The sequence below is a fragment of the Fonsecaea erecta genome, assembly GCF_001651985.1.
Source record: "Fonsecaea erecta strain CBS 125763 chromosome Unknown Scaff2, whole genome shotgun sequence".
NCBI classification, from domain to species: domain Eukaryota; kingdom Fungi; phylum Ascomycota; class Eurotiomycetes; order Chaetothyriales; family Herpotrichiellaceae; genus Fonsecaea; species Fonsecaea erecta.
The window spans coordinates 3,578,609-3,601,544 of NW_017387245.1; the positions used below are offsets into that span (position 1 = coordinate 3,578,609).

The 22,936-nt window shown below is 52.6% G+C and overlaps 7 protein-coding genes across 7 annotated transcripts; 2 read left to right on the plus strand and 5 right to left on the minus strand.

Annotated features, from left to right (window-relative positions):
• Positions 1 to 401: 401 nt before the first annotated feature.
• AYL99_03040 (hypothetical protein) lies at positions 402 to 1,572 on the minus strand (the record flags this gene model as incomplete). The annotated part of the gene is made up of 3 exons (XM_018834556.1): positions 402 to 751; positions 948 to 1,463; positions 1,518 to 1,572. 3 exons carry the CDS (start codon positions 1,570 to 1,572, stop codon positions 402 to 404), a joined length of 921 nt encoding a protein of 306 aa, XP_018697180.1.
• Positions 1,573 to 3,975: 2,403 nt separating this feature from the next.
• Positions 3,976 to 5,394, minus strand: AYL99_03041 (hypothetical protein; the record flags this gene model as incomplete). Its single annotated transcript, XM_018834557.1, has 2 exons — positions 3,976 to 5,099; positions 5,202 to 5,394. The coding sequence occupies 2 exons, from the start codon at positions 5,392 to 5,394 to the stop codon at positions 3,976 to 3,978; spliced, it is 1,317 nt and encodes a 438-aa protein (XP_018697181.1).
• Positions 5,395 to 6,151: 757 nt separating this feature from the next.
• AYL99_03042 (hsp90-like protein) lies at positions 6,152 to 8,320 on the minus strand (the record flags this gene model as incomplete). The annotated part of the gene is made up of 2 exons (XM_018834558.1): positions 6,152 to 7,996; positions 8,060 to 8,320. The coding sequence occupies 2 exons, from the start codon at positions 8,318 to 8,320 to the stop codon at positions 6,152 to 6,154; spliced, it is 2,106 nt and encodes a 701-aa protein (XP_018697182.1).
• A 1,206-nt stretch (positions 8,321 to 9,526) lies between these two features.
• Positions 9,527 to 11,539, minus strand: AYL99_03043 (hypothetical protein; the record flags this gene model as incomplete). The annotated part of the gene is made up of 3 exons (XM_018834559.1): positions 9,527 to 10,032; positions 10,084 to 11,041; positions 11,099 to 11,539. 3 exons carry the CDS (start codon positions 11,537 to 11,539, stop codon positions 9,527 to 9,529), a joined length of 1,905 nt encoding a protein of 634 aa, XP_018697183.1.
• A 1,928-nt stretch (positions 11,540 to 13,467) lies between these two features.
• Positions 13,468 to 15,117, plus strand: AYL99_03044 (hypothetical protein; the record flags this gene model as incomplete). The annotated part of the gene is made up of 4 exons (XM_018834560.1): positions 13,468 to 13,524; positions 13,572 to 13,602; positions 13,662 to 13,803; positions 13,857 to 15,117. 4 exons carry the CDS (start codon positions 13,468 to 13,470, stop codon positions 15,115 to 15,117), a joined length of 1,491 nt encoding a protein of 496 aa, XP_018697184.1.
• Positions 15,118 to 15,553: 436 nt separating this feature from the next.
• AYL99_03045 (hypothetical protein) lies at positions 15,554 to 17,184 on the plus strand (the record flags this gene model as incomplete). Its single annotated transcript, XM_018834561.1, has 2 exons — positions 15,554 to 15,760; positions 15,820 to 17,184. The coding sequence occupies 2 exons, from the start codon at positions 15,554 to 15,556 to the stop codon at positions 17,182 to 17,184; spliced, it is 1,572 nt and encodes a 523-aa protein (XP_018697185.1).
• A 1,384-nt stretch (positions 17,185 to 18,568) lies between these two features.
• AYL99_03046 (hypothetical protein) lies at positions 18,569 to 21,082 on the minus strand (the record flags this gene model as incomplete). The annotated part of the gene is made up of 1 exon (XM_018834562.1): positions 18,569 to 21,082. One exon carries the CDS (start codon positions 21,080 to 21,082, stop codon positions 18,569 to 18,571), a length of 2,514 nt encoding a protein of 837 aa, XP_018697186.1.
• Positions 21,083 to 22,936: the final 1,854 nt, after the last annotated feature.

The following is a 22,936-nucleotide window of genomic DNA, read 5'->3' on the forward strand; positions in this document are numbered from 1 at the left end:
ACATCAGAGGTCGCATGTGGAAATGCCACGATAGACGCGTTGGTTGATTTAACCGGATTTTGCCCGCAGACAAGAACCGATCCTTCAAAGTGCATTCTCACTCAAGGTCTCTACCTCAGATAATTTTCACCCATGAATTCGCAAAATTCCCGTATCACGATACAGCAGAGTGTCACAATCATGTGCTCGCTCAAACCCTCGCATACGCCTCTCCACTACGGCTAATGAGATTCCAAAACTGCGAATGGCCATTCTTGGCGGGAATCGAACGAACAGGGACGGAGAGCACTCAAGAGGCCAGTAGACTTCCCTCAGCTCACACAAAATACGCTCTACTCTGTTTCATATTCCCCGAGATCGATTCGAGGCAAAGTCGAGGCCGAATGAGGCGTCCTTAGCTCTCACAGCATAATGTCGCCCTTTTGCCTTTGAATTTCCCAGTGCTTCCGCATATGATCGCCAGCCCAGCCTCCGGCCTCGTCTTCTCCCATGTCAGAGTAGCCCTCTGGCCAGATTCCCCAGGCTTTGCCGCCCACATTTGGGTCGGTGGCAGACCTAACCATCGCATCGACCACATACTCGACGCTGGCCCACGAAAATCCCTGGCCTGGCTTCACTCCCTGCTTTTCCAATGTTGGTAAAACCGACTGAACGAGGGGTGTATTGATCCAGTAAGGTGCGAGCAGGTTCAAGTGGACATTGAGCGCAGCAGTCGTGTGCCGAAGACCTCGGAAGAGGCCTCGGACGGCAACTAACACTCCGAGTTAGTCTGAATGTTCTCATGACTCCATGAGGAACTGGTTGAAGTCGCTGTAGCACAACATGCGGGTTTGCTAAGAAGAAGAATCTTGTCGTCCCGCAGACAAGCAAAATAGTGATGACCACCACCGCATTCGGCAAATCAATCAATCTCACCCGTTTGTGCTGCAAAAGAGACGTGTACTCACACTTTGAAGCATTATAATCCGAAGAGGCCGGCATATCACCATAAGCTGCCAAAGAGGCAGTAAGGACTATTGTTTTGTGCTGTGCATTCGCTGAATCGACTTTTGACGGCAGACGCATATAGTGCAATGCCAACCAGCAATTGTCGTAAATCCCCAAAAAGTTCACAGCCGCTCCTTTGCGTGTTGGTCGTGTTGGGATGACATCCGGGTCCAACGAAGGCTCAGGAGCTGCCAGGACCTGATCTGTCAGGCTGCCCCTGTCGCCCTCTATGCCGGCATTCAGAATTGCGACGTCCAGAGATTTACTTGGACCGAAGGAAGCGGCGTGTTTGAACGCAGCGACACTCGACTCCCAATCGCTCGTGTCACAGTGGACGAAGGAGACATGACAGCCTTTGGCATTGAGGTCGGCAGCCACCTTGTTCCCGACAGCATCTTGAACGTCGGCGATCGTGACATAGGCCCCCCCTTCGGCGAACCGTGTGACGGCTGCGAGCCCTATGCCCGAAGCACCTCCTTATGGTTTCTGTCAGGGGTTTGACATATCAAAATGCATCGGCGTGGACACACCTGTGACAATGATCGACCTGTCTTTCAGGCCAGATGCATCCAAATGCCCGCTCATGGTGACAGGGTCCTGTTATAGGACGAAGTTGTTTTCAGTGTGGGTTGTAATTCTGGTCAACTCGGCACATCCACGCTCGGTGAAGCGACTTTATACTTTACCTGAACAAGTCTGTACGCTGTCAGCACAGGCCGCCTCATGCTCGCAAGGTATTCAACTCTTTAACACCCATGTCCTAGGGCTGCACTTTTGTACCTCGCTCCCTTGGCTTCATGAGGGACCCTCTCTCCCCGTTACCGGCCGGTAGTTTTGCTGGGCCTAGGCAACTCGAGAGCCGTTGGTAAAGCCTGGGGTTGACCTTGGAGCGGGGTCGCCTGTCGAATGTGGATATGCACAACATCGGTGCAATCACAGTGCTGTGCTTTGCTAGCGGTGACCGAGGTCAGGATGAAGAATAAACGCACGCGGGTATCTGTCTATCTCTCGTGTAAGCTTCGTACTGCGTATGGCCCCTGGTTTTAGTCACCTTCATATTACCTGGAATGCACTGCTTACATCTGACATCGGCCAGTTCTCGCGGGGACTTGTCCCGCAAATTGAAAATGGTGAGCGGGGGTGTGTCGATAGCATATCAATCCAAACGCGGCTACTTCTTGCGCACCATTGGTCTTCTTCCCACTGCAAGGGCAAGAGTATTGTCATTTCTGACATACGAGATACTCGTTATTGCCTGATCGGCCTCTTTCCATCCCACCATTCTCGTGACCCGAATTCTCCATGGACCTTCCTTGGCGAAATACAATTGGCTCGAAGCCGCTGGTCGAATTGTGTGTCGTTCGGGCCTTTATGACGACTCTAGAGATGTGTAAGCTCTGCTGACGGACTTGAGTGGAAGGCGGGACGCCCCCTGTTGTGGGAGCTTAGTTTAGAGAGGGCGCCCTGCCCCGAAAACGGGGGGAGAACTCTAGCATTTGGTCTCGAGGAAGACAGGGAAAAAGCCTTCTAAAGGAGACGACTGATGGACACGGCAACTACAGCATTGAATGGAAATTTTGAGAAAATGCCTGGCACACAAATGCACACCAAAAGCTAGAGTTTCCTAGCTGCACGGAACTAGGAGATACACCCTTCCTAACGCGGTTGAGAGCAACAACGTTAGCAGTCTTGGAGCATACGGGGACACCTCGTACCTCGTATCAAGAAACACGAGTGCCCACAGTGTGTGTGTTTTTATACTGCGTATGCATAATATTGCATAGAACCACTGTTATGTTGACAGCGGCCGAAACAGGCTTAGAGGAAAAGTCCCGAAAAGTGGCCTTTCCTAAACAGGCAAGATGTATTTTCACCAAACCACCAAAAAAAACTTTCCATAAATTCCCATTTTGTGACTTGTGACTGACTTGACTAGCCACGACAACCAACCATCTTTCCGTGCCTCTGGAAGAACTCGATGCGATGTCATGCCCCTCCCTCCGTGCTTGGGGCTATCGCGGCTAACCGTGCTGTGCCGCGCTGTGCTGTGCTGTACTGTAATGTTTAACCCACACATCTCACCAGCCGCATGAATGAATGAATGGATGAATTTGCCCATCTGAAGTACCAACCTCCGAAGAGCAAGCAGTAAACGGCACGCAGACACAAGCACCGTATGACAAGTCAGTCCTATACGTACGTCTCTCTCTCTCTCCTTTTGGTTTTCTCCTTTCCCAAATTTAGCAACAATATTCCTCCCAATATGATGAATACAAGAAACCTCACGGCATTAGGAAGAGCCGGAAAAGGATGCCGCAAGTTGTTTTTTTTAAAAAACTCCCCCCCGGCCCCAATCATGCACACACAAACATATCCAAACACGGATGGAAAGACAGGCAAAGAAGCCACATCGTCAAATGTGGTGCTTTACTTACTTGCTTCTTTCTTTTGTGGTCGTGTGGTCGTGTGGTCGTGGGGGGTCTGTCTTGCCCCAGGCGTCGGTGCTTAGAAACTGGTTCTTCTGATACATGGGAAACCCGCCTTCCCCCAAAAAGGGGAAAAAGGGAAAAAGCAGAGAGAAAGAAGATTCTTTCTCTCTGTCTTTCTTTCTCTTTTGCCCGTCCGCTTTCGGTCGCATAAGAAATCTCATCTTGTGTGGGGAATATATTTCGCTGACAATGTGTGCACCGACATTCTAGGCCTGTGTGGGATTCGATTGCAATAATACGAGGTACGGGGCGAGAGCAAAAGCGAGGAGCTGGACTGCATGAAGGGGCCGGAGCCAACGTTGACACCGAGACTACGAACTTCTCGACCGTCGTTTCGATTTGAAGATCCCCAGGAAAAGCAGACATTGCCGTTTTCCCTTGGGATATAGAATACGTTCTATCACGTCCGGCCCAGATATTTTGCCATACAACGCCCATGCTGGATGCAAAATGGACACATCATATTTCCCTCCCAAGATTCATTGCTCTCCTCTCTATTTCAACCCTGATGAACTTTCTTTAACCTCGTACTGCCCTCGTACAAACCCCTATCAATCGCTGCCGCCACGGTCAGCGTCCCTCCCACCACCGCGCAAACACCGGTTAAAAAGTTGGCAAAGGTCTTCGGCCTCGCCTCCCGGTTTATCACCTTCATCGGAGAAATGTCGTAGCTGAAGAAGACGCCCGGAATCCCTCCATGCGCGTGCAGTCTTTCCTTGTGTCCCTCGGCTGCATCATTGCCACCACTCAGAGATCTCTTGTGCGAGGTAACAGAGTACTGATGCGTCTCGATCGACCCCTGGCTCCCGGCACCCTTGCCCTGCATGCCCAGCGGGATCAAATCCGCAAGAGACGAGTGCTGTTTCGCACTCCGATCCTCGTCCCAGCCAAGCGGGAGATAACTCGTGCTCACCACCTTGATGAAATACATGAAGTTGAACCCGGGTTCCTCCGTCTCCTGCTTCACGCCGTCCAACGGATTCGAATGGTGATGATCACTCCATTTCGCCGTCACTCCCATGTCGTTCTCGCTCAACTGCGGGCCAAACCGCAGCGAGTGGATCTCATGTGTAAATGTATGTCCGCCCTCGACGGGCGTGTCGAAGTAATTGTTCAAGTCGTGCACGTGCATGTTTCCGTTCGAGAAGCTGCGCCCGGGCGCAATGTGGAAATTCCCCACGACTTTGTTCACGCGAATGACGCCCTCAATGCGACATCCCTCCTGGCGCTGTGCGTCAAGTCTTTCGCCGTAGCCTTCCCGCTCGCATTGTTCCACGCCTTCGCCTCTTCCGAAGGCCCAACTGTTCGTCGCATAGGCCTCGCGCACTTCGTCACACGTATTACAGCAGCCAGGTTTAGATGCATTGGCTGGAGCAGGGGCGGAGTAGCAGGAGCCGCAGTATTCAGGATCCAGGTGCGCGGCGTTGTCTTGCTGACTGTGGAGGATCAGGGCGGTCGTGTCGATGATCTTGGAACCCTCGGCGACGGAGGAAAGCCGCACTTTGTTGACCCCGTGCACGACGCCCGTCTGCTGCTCGCCCGAGACGTCCATGACGTCGAGAGTGAGCAGTTCGCACGGGATACGGGGAAAAGAGATGTTGAGGTGAATTTCCATCTTCTCGCCTACATCAACCAAAACACCACATCAGTATGAGCACTTCCACTTGTCTGTCTTCCTCTTGCAAGCAGCTGCGGCTCCCGGCCCTGGAATCAGGTTCTTCTTACCTCGTCCCTTATCCACAATCAACTCGGGCATAACCACGATCCTTCGGTAGTCGCACCATTCTCCCCATACCAAGTAAAGGATAATAAGGATCGAGGCAATCGTGACGATGCCGCCGGAGGTCGTCCGCACCCGTGCATCTTCCACGGTCTTTGTGAAGGCATCCAGCCGGTGAAACCGCGATTTGAGTGCCATGGCGAGTTATGATGCCGTCTATAGGTCTCTCCAGAGGAGCTGGTCAGGAAGACAAGATTCTTTGCCGGAAGCGTGGAATGAGAGGAAGGAGAGAGAGGAGGCTGCAAGGGAGCGCACAGCGCCTCCGGGGAGGGGAACTGAGAAATTCAGTCGCTAAGACAAAACGAAGGGACTATGGTTATTTTGGAATGCTTGCCATATTAGCAGCCAGCGACATTGCACTCGTAAATTGCCCAGCTATCAAAATGGGTGAGAGTGGACAGCATGTTCTATTGCGACTTGCGGATTTCATCTTGGAGAAAGCAAGCAGGGGTCCAGAACACGCCGCTTGGCGCAGGCACTCCGCTCCAACATAAATATATGTGGCTACAATATGCAGTAAAATCAAAGGCCACTTTCTACAACAAACTGAACAGGAATGAAAAGTGTTTCATGCAGATGTTCTCATCTAATCATGCTCAATTGGAACTATGGAATACAGGAAGCTGTGACCACAACCACGAAGATATGCCCACTGCTTGACCCGTTCTTCTTCCATTACCGCCCCATCCGCTTTTTGGTGGTCGTTGCAATCCTTTCCTACCACCAGTCTTTCCCAAACCATTTCACTCATTGCCGGGATATCGCTGAAAGAAAAACATGGCAAGGACAACCACGTCTGACTGACACCGGAACGCCAAGAGGGATGACACAAAGACAATCGCTCAAAAAGTTTGAGATCTCGTCGATGAAGCACCTATGCTGTGGTAGAAGCCGTCTAGTCGACCTCTTCCATGGCGCTCTCGCCGGCACCCTCGGCAGCAGGGGCCTCTTCGGCGGCCTTCTCCTCAGCAGTCTCTGCCTCCTCGTCCACATTCAGACCGAGGGACACGAGCTTGTGGATGCGCTCGGCAAAGCTGGCCGGCTCCTCGATGGTGAAGCCCGAGACGAGCAGAGAGGTCTCGAAGAGAAGCTGAGTGATGGACTTCACGGTACGGTCGTTCTCACCGTCGGTCTCGACCTTCTTCTTGAGCTCACGGATGATGGGCGACTTCGGTGAGATCTCGAAGGTCTTCTTCGACGACATGTACGAGGACATGGAGGTATCACGGAGAGCCTGGGCCTTCATGATACGCTCCATGTTGGCAGACCAACCGAATTGGCCTGTTCTGATGGCGCAAGGAGAGCCGACAAGCTTGTGAGAGACGACGACCTTCTCCACCTTGTCACCAAGGATGTTCTTCAAGCTCTTGGCAAGACTCTCAAACTCCTTCTCTTCCTTTTCACGCTCCTTCTTCTCCTCTTCGGTCTCCTCCATCTCGAAGTCCTTGGTGATATCAACGAGCTTCTTGCCGTCAAACTCTTTCAGTTGAGTCATGGCATACTCGTCAATGGGGTCAACCAAGAACAAGACCTCGAAGTTCTTCTCCTTGAGAGAGTCAAGGAAGGGCGACTTCTGCACGGCCTTGATGGATTCGCCGGTGATGTAGTAGATCTGCTTCTGGTGTTCTTGCATGCGGGTGACATAGTCGCTGAGCGAGGTGGCCTCTTCGCCAGACTTGGTCGACTGGAAGCGGAGAAGTTTAGCAAGGGACTGGCGGTTCTGCGAGTCTTCGTGAATGCCAAGCTTGATATTCTTGCTGAAGGCAGAGTAGAACTTGTCGAACTGCTCACGGTCTTCAGCGATCTCGTTGAAGAGCTCGAGGCACTTCTTGACAATGTTCTTCTTGATGACCTTCATGATCTTGTTCTGTTGAAGAGTCTCACGCGACAAGTTGAGGGGTAGGTCTTCAGAGTCGACGACACCCTTGATAAAGCCAAGCCACTCGGGAATCAAGTCGGTGGCATCGTCGGTGATGAAGACACGTCGGACGTACAGCTTGATGTTGTTCTTCGTTTTCTTCGTCTCGAAAAGATCAAACGGAGCACGCTTGGGGACGAAGAGGATGGCGCGGAACTCCAGCTGACCCTCGACGGAGAAGTGCTTCACCGCGAGGTGGTCTTCCCAGTCGTTGGAGAGAGACTTGTAGAAGGAAGCATACTCTTCTTGGGTAATGTCGGAGGGGTTGCGAGTCCAGATTGGCTTGGTCTTGTTGAGCTCTTCCTCTTCGATCTTGGACTCCTTGACCTTCTTAGTCTTGGGTTTCTTTTCCTTCTCCTCGTCATCGTCGACTTCTTCAATCTTGGCTTTCTTCTCATCATCCTCCTCAGCCTCCTCAGCCTCCTCGTCGGGGACCTCTTTCTCGGTCTCCTTCAGGACGTGGAGGTAGATGGGGTAGGAGATGAATTCAGAGTGCTTCTTGACGACTTCCTTGATCTTCGACTCGTTCAGGTAGTCGGTCTGCTCGTCCTTGAGGTGGAGGATGATCTTGGTGCCACGGCCAAGAGGCTCGCCCTTCTCATCGTGTGTGATGGTGAAGGTACCACCTGCGCTGGACTCCCAGATGTATTGCTCGTCGTCATTGTGTTTTGAGACAACCGTGACTTTGTCTGCGACCAAGTAGGCCGAGTAGAAACCGACACCAAATTGACCGATCATGGAGATATCAGCACCAGCAGTCAGGGCTTCCATGAACTGCTTAGTACCGGACCGGGCAATGGTACCAAGGTTGTTGACGAGATCCTATTACCCAAAAGTTAGCCATGACGGCTCGGAACTATATCATCACGGATTGATTGAACTTACAGCTTTGGTCATACCGATACCCGTATCACGGATGGTGAGGGTCTTGGACTCCTTGTCTGGGATGATGTCGATTCTGAGGTCCTTGCCAGAGTCCAATTTGCTTGGATCCGAGAGGGCCTCATATCGGATTTTGTCAAGAGCATCCGAGGCATTGGAGATCAGTTCTCGTAGGAAGATCTCTTTGTTGGAGTAAACGGTGTTGATGATGAGGGAGAGGAGTTGGGAGATTTCAGCCTGAAACTCGAAGCTTTCAGACGCCATGGCTGTGGTATTGTGCGTGAGAGAGGTGATCTGTGGGAGAAAGACAAGAGTCAGTACATATGGAACGAAGATAACGCTGAGCTGACCAAGTCGATGCGTGCAACCACGGTCTCTGTTACTGCCAGCGACGGCGCAAGTTGGAGAAGCCACAGACAATGGAGGCAGGCAAGACTGGGTCAATGCGGGCAGGTAGTATTGGGGTTTCACTTACAGAAGTATTATGATCGTGTTAAAGAGACAGAGATACTGACTGTCCTTTTGGTGCGGGAGTAAGAGTGGAAGAAAATTTCTGTGTGATGGTCTGAGTGAAAGAGAGGGAAGGCTGGAAAGTGTTTATGCCTTATAAACTTAGCCGCAGTGAACCCTGGGGAGCTTCCATATGGTTCTTTTTTCCTCTGCAGTCGCAGTCCCCACAGCTCCCTTTGCCAAGATATGGGCCCACAACCCTGAATAAGCACGCGCCAGACGAAAAGACACAGTCTGGCAGAAAGGGCTGCAAACACGTTATGCAAACAGCTTACATTGAGGTCCTTGAAAGGGATTGTTTACTCTACCTATGTAGTAACATAAAGTTTAACCTTCATTCTGTCTCTCAAGAATCGGGATCAGTGACAGCTGGGCCTGGTTTCCTCCTGCTTGCTTCGCATATAGCTGCTATCTCCTGCAGCGGCTCAAAGCCCACCCCTGCTGGTTATTTCTGTCAGACAAAACCCATTGACTAGGCCCACTCCTAAAGCGTTGCCTGGCCAGTATAGGCTGGGGGAGGACGAGGCTTCTCGAATCTTGCAGCCTTGAGGGGCCACCCGTCTACGCTCGTAGATTCTACAGGGTTCGGCGCTCAAACAGCTGGGTCGACCATGGAACGGTGATACTGGAAGATTCATGGTTGATATTAACATTTCCTTTTTCATCAGCATTGCGCGATGCTGTCTGTAGCTATGTATGCATGCATCACACAATGCAACCAGAACAACCAACCGCCCATCCATCCGCCATTGTGATATGTAAGATGGTTTGGTAGAATCACAGCTATCTATCGAGTCTGAATATGTCACAAGATTAGCAATCCCTATACTTCCATGTCTCGTCCCCTGATAAATCTTCAACTCCTGCTGCCCACCGGGCGGACTTTATTCTTCATGGCGGTCTGAAACTCATAAACCCATCACGCCATTAAGCCGTATCCAAAAACTCTGGGGTCGTCCTCTATACGCCCTCCGCTTCCGAGGTGCCCTGGCACTCTGAACTGCTCTCCCTGTTGCTAGCTTCAGCAGCTTTCTTCTCCGCAGCTTCGAGTCTTTCTTTGGTGTCTTTCAATTCGCTTTGTAGACTCTTTATGTAGACGATGGCCATTTCAACCGTGCTAGCCTTGCTCGCACCCTGTCCAGGCGGCGGGGGCTTTCCAGTCGTCGCCGCAGCCAATGCCTCGCCGTCCTCGTTCTCGTCTTTGGATGGTCTGTCTTTCTTATTGTTGGCCACGAGGATAGAGGCAGGAAGGAGGGCCTCGATCTCTTTCAATGCCAGATTGATTCTATTCCGTCGGCCCTGCTCAGCGATTTTGTGTGATGTTCGCTTCGACGTCAGGTTTTCAGCCAAAGTCTCAGGATACGAAACTCCTGGGAGATGCGTCCCCTCTAGTATATTCTGATAGTTTGATTTGGACGCAAGATATAACGCGCTCGTCTCTGCTGAAAGATGTGACATGCCCGGGCCTGGAAAGGTCAGCCTACCCTGCACCTGTCCGCGTCCGAGTTGACACTTACCAGTCGCAGGAGCCAATGGGCTAATACTCGGGGAAATTTTGGGTCGCAACGCTGGAGAAATTGTTGCAGAGGACGTGCTCTGGCGCTTCTTGCTGGCACGACCTCCTCCACGGCTGTCAATCTTGCCAGGTTTGGCAAAAGTTTCTTGCGACGTCGTCCTTGTCAGCGCACTTCGGGGTGTACTGGCGGCGCTAATCTTGGTAGATTTGGCAGAAAGGGTCGGCGTGTTCTCGCCGGAAACAGAACTCTTGCCAAGGTCAATACTTTGCAACCCTTGGGACATGGTGGCAGAAGCCGCTGCGGCGGGTAACATAATATCCTCCATAGGCTCATCTGCGCCCTGGACAGGGCCGTGGTGCTCCATCTGCCTCATGGCCACCGATTGGTTACTGGGCATCCTCATCAACGTGGCAGGAGTCACCGGATTGGTGGACTGCGCATTCTGAGCGGTGATCGTCGACTGCGGCGACTTGCCTGGATGAGGCACAGGAGGAGGTCTCATCGCGGCTTCGGACAAGGGTTCTGGCGAGACCGAGTCATCGCTTCCCAGCAGCGCAGCGCTATTGGGCGCTGAGGGATGGAGTGTAGAACCAAGCGTCCCCTGAGGAAGCATGCTTCGGATTTTGTCCATAGGCAAAGACGTCAGGGAGGGATGTCGGCGACGCGGCTGAGGCTTCATCGCAGGTGACTGCTTTACGCTGCGAGCGGGTGCCCGAGCTGCATTGCTACCTTTGCGTCGAGGGCGCTTCGTCCCTGCTGTGAGAGGTTTTCCCGCCGCACTCAAATCGTTGAGGTCAACAGGCGAAGCGGTGGTCCCAGTCGAGGTAAAGGCCGCCTGTGCTTCAATCGCAGGAGACGTCAAAGGACTGAAAAACTCGTCTGCAAGCCCGTAATCAGACATGGCAAACCCGCCGTCCATTGGTGTTTGCGCGGGAGAGACCAGCGGAGTAAACGACACCTGGAAAAGCCGTCAGCAAAATGAGAGCCTTAACTCTGTGTGCCGCCGCCACGCTACCTGTTGATGGTCGAAGAGGATCTGTCCGTTGTTTCCCATCTGTTGCGCATATTTCCCCGGGTGCATCTCGGCGCTCACAGGAGTAGGGGGCACATGGTACTGCTGCGCCATCTGAATTTGCTGATACTGCGGGTATTGGGCGTATGGCTGGTTCGACGCGAGCTGGTTGGCGAAATCGACTGGGTCGCTGGTCGGCGTCACATGGACGTTCATCTGTTCAGCTCCAGAGAACCCTAGATCAGCGGCGTTATTCCCAAACCCCAGGCGACCCATGGGGGTGTCGAGGCCGGAGTGGCCATTATTCATGGCCGCATAGTGTTGGAAGTCATTGTCGAGGTCGAGGAATTTTGTAAAGTCCTCGTCGCCGACCCCGGCCACCATGCCGTCATCTTGCATATCTTGAGCCCATACGACATTCTGCTCGCGATCTTGTTGAGTCATCCTCGAGGCTGACGGTATGAGGGTAAAGCCCGCAGGTGGGCTGCGGGAGGTAGCTGATGGGAGACACGACGGGTCAAAGGAGGTTCATCTCTGAAGTCGGCAACACAGGAGCAGCCCACTCGAGCGTGGCCGGGACAGTGATGGCAGTACCGAATAGATCAAGTTGGCAAAGCTTGACGTTCGGCGACACAGATGCAGCGCAGCCTCGTGAAGGGACGAATTGGAAAAAAGGACAAGGCCGTACAACGCTGGACAAATGCGCTGAAAGGGCAAAATTCGAGGTCGGCGATGGTAGCAGTCAAAAGCCCACTACGGTACCACTTGCAGGCTCAAAGGTCAGAGAAGGCTTTGGGACGGTCTAGGCTCCACCCAGCGGGGTTCTGCGGTTTGGGGGGGTGCGATGGCGTGGGTATGTTCTTCCTTGACTTGCAGTGAGCGTGCAGTAGGCGGACAATGGCGTGGGCGTCCACCAGGGTCATGCTTGAAGATGGTTCTGAGTCGCTGGCCGGGCGCCGCAGGGTGTGTGTGGGAAGAGAAGGAGTGGGCTGGGAGTGGGTGGGGAGGTCCTGGCGGTTTTAGGGCTCGGGATGATCGTATTGAGGTACCGAGTGCTTGTGGATGGAGGGTTGAGTCAGTGGGAGCGAACTCGAGATGGTGGGTAAGATGTCATTGACCAGCAGACAGACAATCATGTGCAGTGTCCACGTCCTGTGTCTGCTCTGATCCCATGAGCAGACTGAGAAGCCAGCCCTAGCCTGGTGCCTCGGTGGCGTGTGGGAGAAAGAAGTGGTGAGATATACGAGGTGTTGCCGCTGATGCTCCAACGTTGAAGCTGGACGATGGCATGAAGTCGCGGAGATTCATTCGTCCGGGCTTGGTTTCGAGGCGAGGGCGGGAAACGATTATTTAGTGACTGAGGGGGATTGCGAGAAGGGATCAATTTAGTACCGAACTTCGGCATCAGGCTCACACCCCAAAGGCAGAGCATCCCGATGGCCCAGGTCAATCGACCATCTCTATCGTGCTGTTCAGAAATCAATCATCTCGCATTTCTGTCTGTTTACCGCAAAGCTCCCGCAGCTCCTGAGGCTCACGGCCAGGGACGAAGCCTTATCGGCACCTGACTTCAACTTGGGGAGGGAGGGGGGAGGAGGCCAGGCATCTGTCCCGATTAGTAGGGGTGCTGTTACAGGCACCGGTAACCTACCTATGTAGGCCTCCTGGGCGACCTGAGTGTAACCACAGGCGGTAACCGGCACCTAGCAAGGAGAGCGTCCGGAAGGAAGGGGGGGAGGGGGGCGGTTGATTTGGCGAGAAGGGGCGGGGCGCACCCGCCGGGCGACAGAGGGACAAGCCTGCGGTCATGAACCACTGGACCATCTGTTCCTCTCACGCCTGTGCCTGGGGTACGTATCCCGTCTCGTTCACCCCTTCTTTCCCCCCTGCGTCGTCTATGTGCCTCACTTGGAGTTGATCATACCGTATCCGATCATGTCCATCTTCTACAGTACGGCAGTGATGTCGCCGTTGAATCGTCCGAAAGAAGAGATGGCTGGGTTCCCAACTAGCTCCTCAAGGGTCGTACTACGTACTTTTCATGCGGGATTCCACCCACGTCGCTCCACCGAATCAGAGTTTTCAGGCCTTGTCTGGATCTCGAATTCGCCATCCGCACTCCCATCCTAGCAGGCGCCCTCTGTTTGATTGGCCTTAGCCTCGTCTACCACTCAGGCAGCGCGATCTGACTGTGCGACATCAAGTCGGCAGATTCCACGACATCTGGGTCAAAGGAGCTCCCGCGTTCATACTATCACTTGCCAACCGACGACGATTACTCGTGCAGAATCCTGTCTAGTACGAGCCTTCTCCGAAAGTAGCAACAGGTATAGCCTTGGGCTGTGTGCGGCTGCACTCTGCCTTGTTCCAGGATGTCTAAGCCCAAGGCGTTCCTCAAACAATCAAAGTCGAAGAAGAAAGCAGAACAAGTGAGACGGAGCAAACCCCGGCTGGCTGATATTAATAAATTACATAGGCGCTAGAAACCGTCGATGATTTTCAGGCAGGTGAGTGATCGCATGAACAGCCATTCCCGGACCAGCCGCAACGGCTGATTCCTTGTTAGCTGGAGTGGACTTCGAAGAAGCTGCAGGGAAATGGAGGGCTGGGGACGCTGTCAAGTCCATGCGTTTCTTTTCCAGAGCCATCGAGGTCTATGACCAGGGGTTGCAAGCCTACCCGACTAGCATTGATCTGGCGTACAACAAGTCTGTCGGCCAATCGTACACTTGCTTCTGGCACAAGGCTGACCGTCAACTAGAGCAAGGGTCTTGTTGGAAATTGCAACGCATCCTCTTCTGGTGCCACATCTGCACCGACCACTTCTCGAGGTCCTGCAGCAGGCATTAGAGGCGCATCGTTACGCTCTTAGCCTGGACCAGGACAACCCGGACACTTTGTTCAATACGGCTCAAGTTCTGACGGCTGTTGCCGAAGTCAATGCCAAAGATGCAAGTCACGCTGATCAGGATGTTCTGCAACCACTCGAGGAAGCCTTGGAATTACAGAATCGTTGTTTGAGTATTCAAGAGCTCAGGCTCGAGGAATACATGCAACAGCAGGACGAGGCGGCCGCCCAAATAGCATCGGAACAGCCAGCTGAACCCGTCACTGGTTTGGACGACGCCCCCGATCCTGCTCCCTCTGCAGCTGGCACCGAAGACCAGTGGTTCTCGGTCGTGGAGCCGGTCACAAAAGAGACTCTTATCGACACCATTCTTGCACAGCTGGGAACCCTCACTACCCTCAGTAGCTTTCTGAGCTCCTCTGACTCCGTCGCGGCCTCTAGCTTAGGTTACGTTGAAGAATGTTCCTCCAGACTGATCAATATAAAGCTGCCGCCGCTCCTTCAAGATGCTGAGCCAGAAAGACTACAAGAAGTTGCACTTGCTCGGGCGAATCTGGCATCTGAGTTGCTCAAAGCAGGCTACCTATTGGGGTCAATCGACCCAACGACATACAGGAGGGAGCGGGACGAAGCATTTCAAGTACCTGAACTGGACCTGGAGAGGAACTTTCCTGCCCTCCTGGCTAACGCGAACAGTCTGATTGCGTTCAACTCTGCTCTTGCGGATGGCGAGCCCTCGAATGCCGTGACCCATGCGTCCATGCGGTGGAGTGCTTTAGCCGCAGCGATCGCTAACATGGCTGCTGCATCTAAGATCTCCGGTCCTTTGCCTGAGGATATTGCCGAAACACATTTTATCCGGGGGAATTGCTCTCTTCTGCAATATCAGCTAGGACGGCCGCCCATATCCTTCAGCTCCGCCATCGCGAACGCGTCCCAGCTCCTGAAAAATGCAGAAACATTTTATCGCAATGCCAGCAAACTCTACCAAGACCCCGAACAGAAAGCTTCATCGCAGCTGAGAGCCATTCTTGCTCAGGCTGTTCCGACACAGAATGATATTGCATCCTATGCTGCCCAGCATGACCAGGGGAGAGGCCAGGACTGGGTTAGGGTTCAGCTTGATGACATGGTCGACGATGGGCTCATAATGCCGCCAGCTCAACCTCTTTGAAATGTCCGACGTATATCTCGCTCTACTGTTGAAGGGTTGTAGGAAGAAGACCTGGTCGCTGATCCTTCAGCGACCAAAAATCGAGGCCTCGGCGAAAGAGTCAAAGAGTTGTCGAAATACTTTTACCACTATCGGAGACCGAAGCTAATCCTGGCCTTTCAAAAAGTTATTTCTGTCTGCATTGTTCGCGCTTTGCATGCATTCACTGCCGGATTTTTTGCTTCCTTTCATTCGCTATAGGCAAGCACCACAACAACTCGTACAATATCGAAGCTGAACTCTCCAAGTTGCTTTTGGAACTTGCACCATGTCTATTATCAAATGAGAATGGCGTCCTTCTGTTGCCTGGGTCCGGACGTGCCCCTCGTGTATACACGAACTCGGGTCCGGTATTAATTCACACAGGCTAGTTATCGATCTCTTAGTTGTCACTTCGATGGCTTCTTCCCAAACAAGTCATGAAGTGCTAGAGCGAGCCAGTTCTTCAGAGTTGGAGATGAGCCTGGCGCGTGTCAAGTCGCCTCATGGCGCGGACACAAGAATATCTTATCACAAAGACGAGCTCGTTAAGGTCCAGAGTCTCTTTTACGCGCGTCGCTACAAGCAGTGCATTGCACTTTGTGAAGAACTCCAGAGATCGGAGGTATGTTAACTCAATCAAAATCTAACCTGAAGGATTTCGACTCCCTGACTACATTGAAGATTCACGCCCTACACAAGGCTTTCCTCTGGTTCTACCATGCTACCTCCTACGAGTCGATGGGCCTGATTGCGCACAATTTTTCGGATAATAAACTTCGATTTCTGGATTCCGCAAGGGAGAGCTTCTGTCAGGCTCTAAAATGTGTTCCTCTGCCATATGTATCAAGTGAAGTCGGATCTTACGAACAGCCGGAGGAGTCTCCCGTCACAACCGGTTTCGGATCCACGACCATCACGGGAGCCCAGCAAGCAGGTCGAAAAGAAGTGTGCGCGCAGGGCCGTCTTACAGAGATATCGCCTTCACTTTCTTCTGGTAGTGTGTACTCGCTAGGAAGCGCCGGTTCAGAAGGAGGATCTAGTGCGGATTCCAGTGAATCATCGCCGCAAAAACACGCATGTCAAGAGATGTCGGCACCAGTGGCACACGTCGATTCAGAAGAAGGAACTTCAAATTCCGACGTAGTGAAATACCCAATCACTCCAGTCACTTCAGGTACAGAGGTGTCTCGACTCGGGCGCAGCCCCAGCTCAGCGCAAATACTGCAAGACAATCTGGTACCGTCGCCTCTATTCAGCCGAAATCCCAAACGGCCTTGCACGGGGCATCTTGACAGTAATGTCAATGCCCGGCCACTTCCTCCTTTGCCATTCAATCACAAAGCCGAGTTCAAACTACAAGGCACTCGCATCATCCAAGACCCGTTGATGCGCAAAACTGCAGTTCAGACCCTCATCGCACGCTTCGAAGGGATTCTACCCTTGCCTCCGTCTTCTCCGTTGGCGGCGGCAAGATCCCCCTTGCGGGAGCACGTCTACGGACTCGACACTCCAGCCCCCTCTCCTGCCATCACATCCCCACGATTTCGCATGATTCGCGATGCGTTCAGTCCGAATCCGCACAATGAACACCTCGAAGCATACCTCAATACCTGCACCTCGACCAACCTGACGCTCTACAACGTGCATCTCGCGGACTTCCGTGCTCAGCTGAGAAAGCACATTACTTATGTAAATGGGGAAACCGGTCGCGTGCAGAAAATTCAAAGCGAGAGAAGCGCTGCTCGGGCTTTGGGGCCGAAGCAGCGGTTTGCAAGTTTCTGGTCTCTCGAGGCCGCTTCTGCTGGTTCCAAATCGAAGTTCACTACGAGATCGGCATATGTAGGCCGAAGTGCTGCCCTCGTGAGAGATGATCGTGACCGTGACTTCACTGGCGGAGAGAATCCTCGAGACAGATTCAAGGAAAAGGTCGATGAATTACGACGCCGCCGGTGGCGAGTGTGCAAGGAAAGACACGGCTTTAAAGGAGTGGAGTTCTACGAGGACTTGAGGGCGCGTGCCGAAGCGGAATTGGAGAGTTATCGTTGATTTGGTTCAAGAAGCACGAACGCAAGGGACGTATGTTGCGGTTCTTCATGCAAGTTTCACAGGCCTCGAGTTGATGGTTGGCTAACGCAAAGGGGTGTTGTCGCGATGTACGAGTCATGGTGGGTGGTTGAGCAAGTACCTCGTTGTTTTGGGGCGTGGATAGATGCTTTAGCTCCCCAACACGAGAGATGTGACCTGAGTTCTATGAGGCAGTTCGGAAACTCAACAGCAACAGAGCAACACAGAGAGCAAAACGCCAATCCTGGCCATGTCTCGAACACTACCAAGGGAGGATAGAGTAGACCAGAAGAAAAGCAAGCACTCTTGTCACTTCCACAACTGCTCGACGCACTTACCCTACTGCTGTTGTAGTAGCAGTATGGTGGTACCCAGTCCCGTAATATGTCAAGCAAGCAAGTGAGCAAGCCCAAGCCAAGTCTCTATAGATAGAGGACGACGAGGTACAGTACAGTGCAGCACATACGCATGCTTGTAAAGTCAAGTAAGTATTCGGGACCCTGTAGAGTTAATTGGTAGTTGAATTGCCCATCTTTTCCTGAGACATTGCAGCTGGGACGCAAGCCCAAGAGGCTCGCTTGCTCAGTGGGCTGTGGGAGAGAACTAACTACAGTTTATACGTACGCACGCGAGATCATCATCTTTACCGATAGGTCCCAAAGAACCGAAAGGGCGTGAGTCGTCTATTCATCTATCCATCAATAATGGGGCTGGACAGAGTTCTGAGTCGTGGCAGAGTATGGCATTCCGTGTACAAGTCACCGAAGCTCGAGCTCGACCGCAGAGACCAGAACCGGAATATGAAAAAGGAGCACAGGTTAGATCGAGCAATGAAATAAGCTTTCTCAAGGAGATGGATTTTGTATTTCTGTATCTTATATCAATGTCATGGTGACCCGTTTCCCCCATTCTCCATAGCCAAACAAGAGCTATTGAATCATGATACGAAACCAGCACAAAACGTGGATTGATTGTAGCAGTCTTTCCCTTTTGATCCTCTGCTCCCAATCACAACCGTGAGCCTGTCCATTGGCATCATCCGGCTGCTCCGCCTCGACTCTCGAACCTCCAATTCCTCTTCGTTCCACAGCAAGAAATTGAGAATGGAAAACAACTGGACCAATATCATCACGTCATCAATTATTCAAGTCGTCAATCCTCACACCGCTTCACTCTTGTCTCAACACCGACATCTTTTTTTTGTGTTTATCGATGGGTGGAGTTTGGTAGTGAAAGAAACAGGTCCTTCAAAATAAAACAGAAATTCGCTGCACGCAAACATGCTCAGGTGTACATGGCGGCGGGTAGTGTGCCCATTGCCGCATTCTCCGCCGTGATTTCCACCGAGAATTCTTCTCAGTGACGTCTAGTTGTTCATATCATAGTCGATGAAATCGCTATCGTTCCATGCCGAATCGAACATGGGGTCGTTGTCCAAAGTAGCAAAGGCCTCAGGACCACCCGGGAACAAAGTCGCGGTGGCAGCGGCCGGATTGGAAAAGGCATTGCTGGCCTCGCCCGCAAAGAGTGAGAAGTCACTGTGGGGGAACTCCACGTCCGAGCCAATCAACGGGGCATCGTTGAATGACTGTCCAGAAGGACCGGCAATCATAGGAGAGTGGCTTGAGATGGATGGGTTGCGGGAGGTGGGCTGGAAGTAAGAACTCGGTGTCGGCAGCCCTTGATTCCAAGAAGTCGGATTGTTGCAGTCCACCGTGATTTCCATTGCCGTGTTGTATGGAGACGGCTCGGTGATGTTGCTGTATGTTGGTGTAATAGGCGTGGTCATCATGTTGGGATACTGAGCAGGCTGGTAGAGGCCCTGGAAGGGAGCGTTGAAGTCGAAATCGTCACCCATTGGGTTATATTGTGTTGCAGGAGTGTTGCGTGGGAAAATCGGGTTGGAGTAGGTGACCGGCGTTGAGTTGAAGTTGTCAAAAGCATTGATGGGCTGCTCGAATGGGGTTATGGAAGAGCTACCTGGCATGCTTCCAGCGATGCTGCCCGCAACAGAGCTGGCGTCGTCCCAAGTTCTGATGGAAACGGCGGGGCTTGGAGAGTAATCCATGCTTGGAGTTCGTGGGGTCTGAGCCGGCGTCATTCTGGTGACAGCCTTGTCTTTGCCCTTGGCACGTTCATAGTGCCAACCATGCTTCTTTTCCTGATGCTGCTTGCAGTTGCTCTCACGCTTGGTTCGGAACTCACAGAATTCGCACTTGTAGAAGACAGGATTCTTGGAATGACGGTCATTGACATGCCGCTCACGTTCCTTCTCAGTTGGAAGGCCAAGTTCGTGATACTTGCAGCTCGTCTCAGGACATTTGAAAGGACGAGAATGAGTCTTCTCGTGCTTGGCCAGATCACATTTCCTGTTGAAGACCTTGTCACAGGTAGGGTCGGAGCATTTCATCTCGACAATTTCAGGGATGTAGCCCTTCTTTCTACGAGCCATGGACCGTGCCACGTCTTCATCAAGAGCCTCACTGCTTGATCGCTTGACTCCAGGTGTTGGCACATAAGGAAGACCAGTCCGTAGAGAGTAGCCCTTGCCGTTCTTCCAGCGAACGAGTTCAGCCTCATTGCCAGTTTCACCGAGGCCACCCTCAAGGGTGACTTCATCATCAATGGAGTAAGACATGTCGTCGTCTTCCTCAGCAGTGCCCGCCTGCTGAGCGCGACTGGAAGAGCCGATATGCGCAGCTAGTCGGTTGACTTGTTGGACGAGATCAAGGAAGTAACCGTTATCGTATGGACGGTCAGCAGCACGTCGTTGTTCAGATTCAGCAAGATGTTGATAGGTATCGACAACAAGCTGGATCGTAAACTCGCCAAAGATGCGGTACAAATGCCTCGAGATGGCAAGGGTCTTATGATGATCGACGTCAGAGAATGTCAATCGGTCGACGATGAGGGTGCTTACCAGTGGCTGGAAGATGAGGCTCTGTTCAAGATCACGCAGACATCTGACAGCCTTATTGTTCTTGGATCCAAGTGCGGTGACCAGAGGATGGAAGTCTTCAAACCGGTCTTCTCGGAGGATGGGAGTGATTATGTAGTCCTTGATCTTCTTCCGTGCGGAAGGACTCAGTGCGGGGTGTCGCAGGGCAGGTCGAGAAATAGGCGGACTGATGCTCTGCGTGACAGCGGATCGGGTAACGACGCTGGAAGCCGTAGATGAGGGGAGACTGTCTCGTTGCCTAGTGTGTCGAGTTGTCGCTTCTGTAGAGTCAGCTACTGCGGGAGGTTTGTCAACACTGTCTTCACACATCAACATGCAGCGGGCAATCCAACCTTGAACTGCTTGTGCAAGACCGTCGTCTTCGGGAGTGGCCCCCACGACTTTCTCAGCCGAGTCACTGATGGAAGTGCCCAGCCCACTGTCCTTGTTCGACAACAAATCCAAAGCTCTTTCGAATGTCTTGGCCAGACCTTTATCACTCGACGGGCTGATTGAGGAACCCAACCCTTCGTCGGAAGGCAGCGAGACGCGGCGGACCCAGACCTGTTGGTCAAGCGGTTGAGTCGAGCGACGACGGCTTGATGTCTTTCGACCTCGGGCGCCAGAGAAGGTGTGTTCGAAGTCTGCGATAGACTGCGTGACGTCTTCCTTTTCAGAAAGCCAGCTAGTGAGAGTCGACTGAGAGCATGTTGGAGAGCGACGAGTCAGGTGAGGGATACTGAGCACTGGGTCATCCCCAGTCGCCGGCGAGGATGAGTGATGGAAAGTGGCGCCCTTGGACAGGGACATCTTATGCAAGATGCATGCTGATGACTCTGTCGAAGTGGGAGAAGACGCGGAGAGACCCTTGGTGATGAGTCTGGGAGTACGGCGATGAGCAAAAGGAGTGGGTGGAGGAGGCATGGTGGTGGAGGACGCCATGGTTGGTATATGTAAAGTCCTGGATGCCCCAAGGCTAGAAGAAGATGCAGATGACACGCTCGAAAGTGCTAGCCCGAAGTTTAGCACGCGGTCGATTGGTCGATTTGGATCATTCCCCGTTGCTTATGACTCACCCGTGCCAATAACCCCTCAAAAAGGATATAAACCGAAGACGGAAGATGTATGGAAATCGAAGTCGTCTTTACTCACAGTTGCCGCGTTGTTGATCTTTCTTTTCCAGTTGGTGCCAATGATATCCAGTTAGGAGAACGCCGCTCCCGTCTAATGTGTGGGGTTCGTGTTGAGTACAATGTGGCCTCTCGAATCGGGCGTGGACGCCGCCGAGCAAGGTATATACCGGTCGTTGGAGGGTCTCGAAAAAGCGGACAGGTAATGTACAACGACACCAGTGGGTGGAAACGAGTTGGGCTCACAGCCTGATACGAACGGGGGTTCTAGGAGTGCACCAGCGTCCCTTCGCAGGAACACAGAAGTGCAATTGAACCAAATGGGGATGAAGTGAGGTTCAGTTGGAAGTGAGATAGAGGGTCTCGGAGGGGTGGAAGCGACAACCTGAGGCCAAGGTGGCGAGTCCCAGGTGGTGTCCCTAGCTGGTGTAGCCGAATGGAAAGGCTTAGGTTGGGAGAAGGGAGGATGGAGGGAAGCAGGGCAGAAAAGGTCGCAGTTGAGATGAAGAAGTGTGAGTCGAAGTGAAGCCTGTTGCGCTGATGATGTTTGAATCTCAAGTTCGCTGTTGCCTGCTTGGCACGAACAGGGGTCGTCCACCGCTTGGATGCTATTGGGTGAAGAGGGGGGTTCTCTATTCGCTTCCCTTCCCTTCCAGTGTGGCGCGGGCAAGTGCTGTGCCCCCAGTGGTGTATTCGGGCGGCTTTAATACTGGGTTGACGGGCCCGCCCTGGAGGTGCCCGGAGGTTGCTGGTCATCCACGTCTCGGTCTTCAACACCCCTGTCCGTCGGCCGTAAGTCTCCTAATCATCCGCCTGGCTGGGTGCCTGGCAGCCAGTCTATATCTCTGGGCCCTTGTGCTTCTGTTTCTGTCCCATGCACGATGAACCAGGATTCTTGTTCCTATCATGCCCTAAAGAGCAAAAGGGACTTTAATGCAGCATGAAGAGCCTCAGGAGAAGCCAGTCCACATTCACCATCAGGCCTCTTGCTAACGCCGAAGTCTGGCAGTTCCATGACGGAGTGGTGGTGGCAGCTCACGCCATCGCTTATCTAATCAACTGAGTCCACATACAAATCAGAGTCAGCCCTGCCAAGAACGGAGTCGGCTCGAAATCAACCCGTTGCACATCTTGATTTGTGATCTTATCATTCCCTTTCTAACGCAGGACAGATGATCAGTTCGGGATCTCAATGACACTCTTTCCATGCCAACCCGTGAACACATGCGCCCGGGTGACAGCCATTATTCTACGGTCTTGAAAATGAAAGAAAAAAGCTCGTCGTGCGGAGAGACTCGGGATAGGATAACACAGGATGCAAACAAGGCACTGGCTGTGGCAGTGCAAGCTTTGACACGAGCGACCATTGGGAAACCTTGCCTGTGTCGGGACTTGTGCATGAATTCCACATGGACTTTTGGTGAAAGTCGCCACTCTGTTCACTCTTTGGGCAATGGCTATCCATTCGTTCCTGGATCACAAGCCCACAACGCGTCAACCGGTGAATACAGCAAAACAGCGTTCTGGACATCGGCGATTGGCTGATATGCACTGGATGCAAGGGACTTCAGGCGTCCCATGTGTTCATGACGCATGTCTGGTTACGGCATTTTGTAACCTTGCATAGTTAGAGAGACGTGTCTCTTCCATTCCCGCTGCAATAATC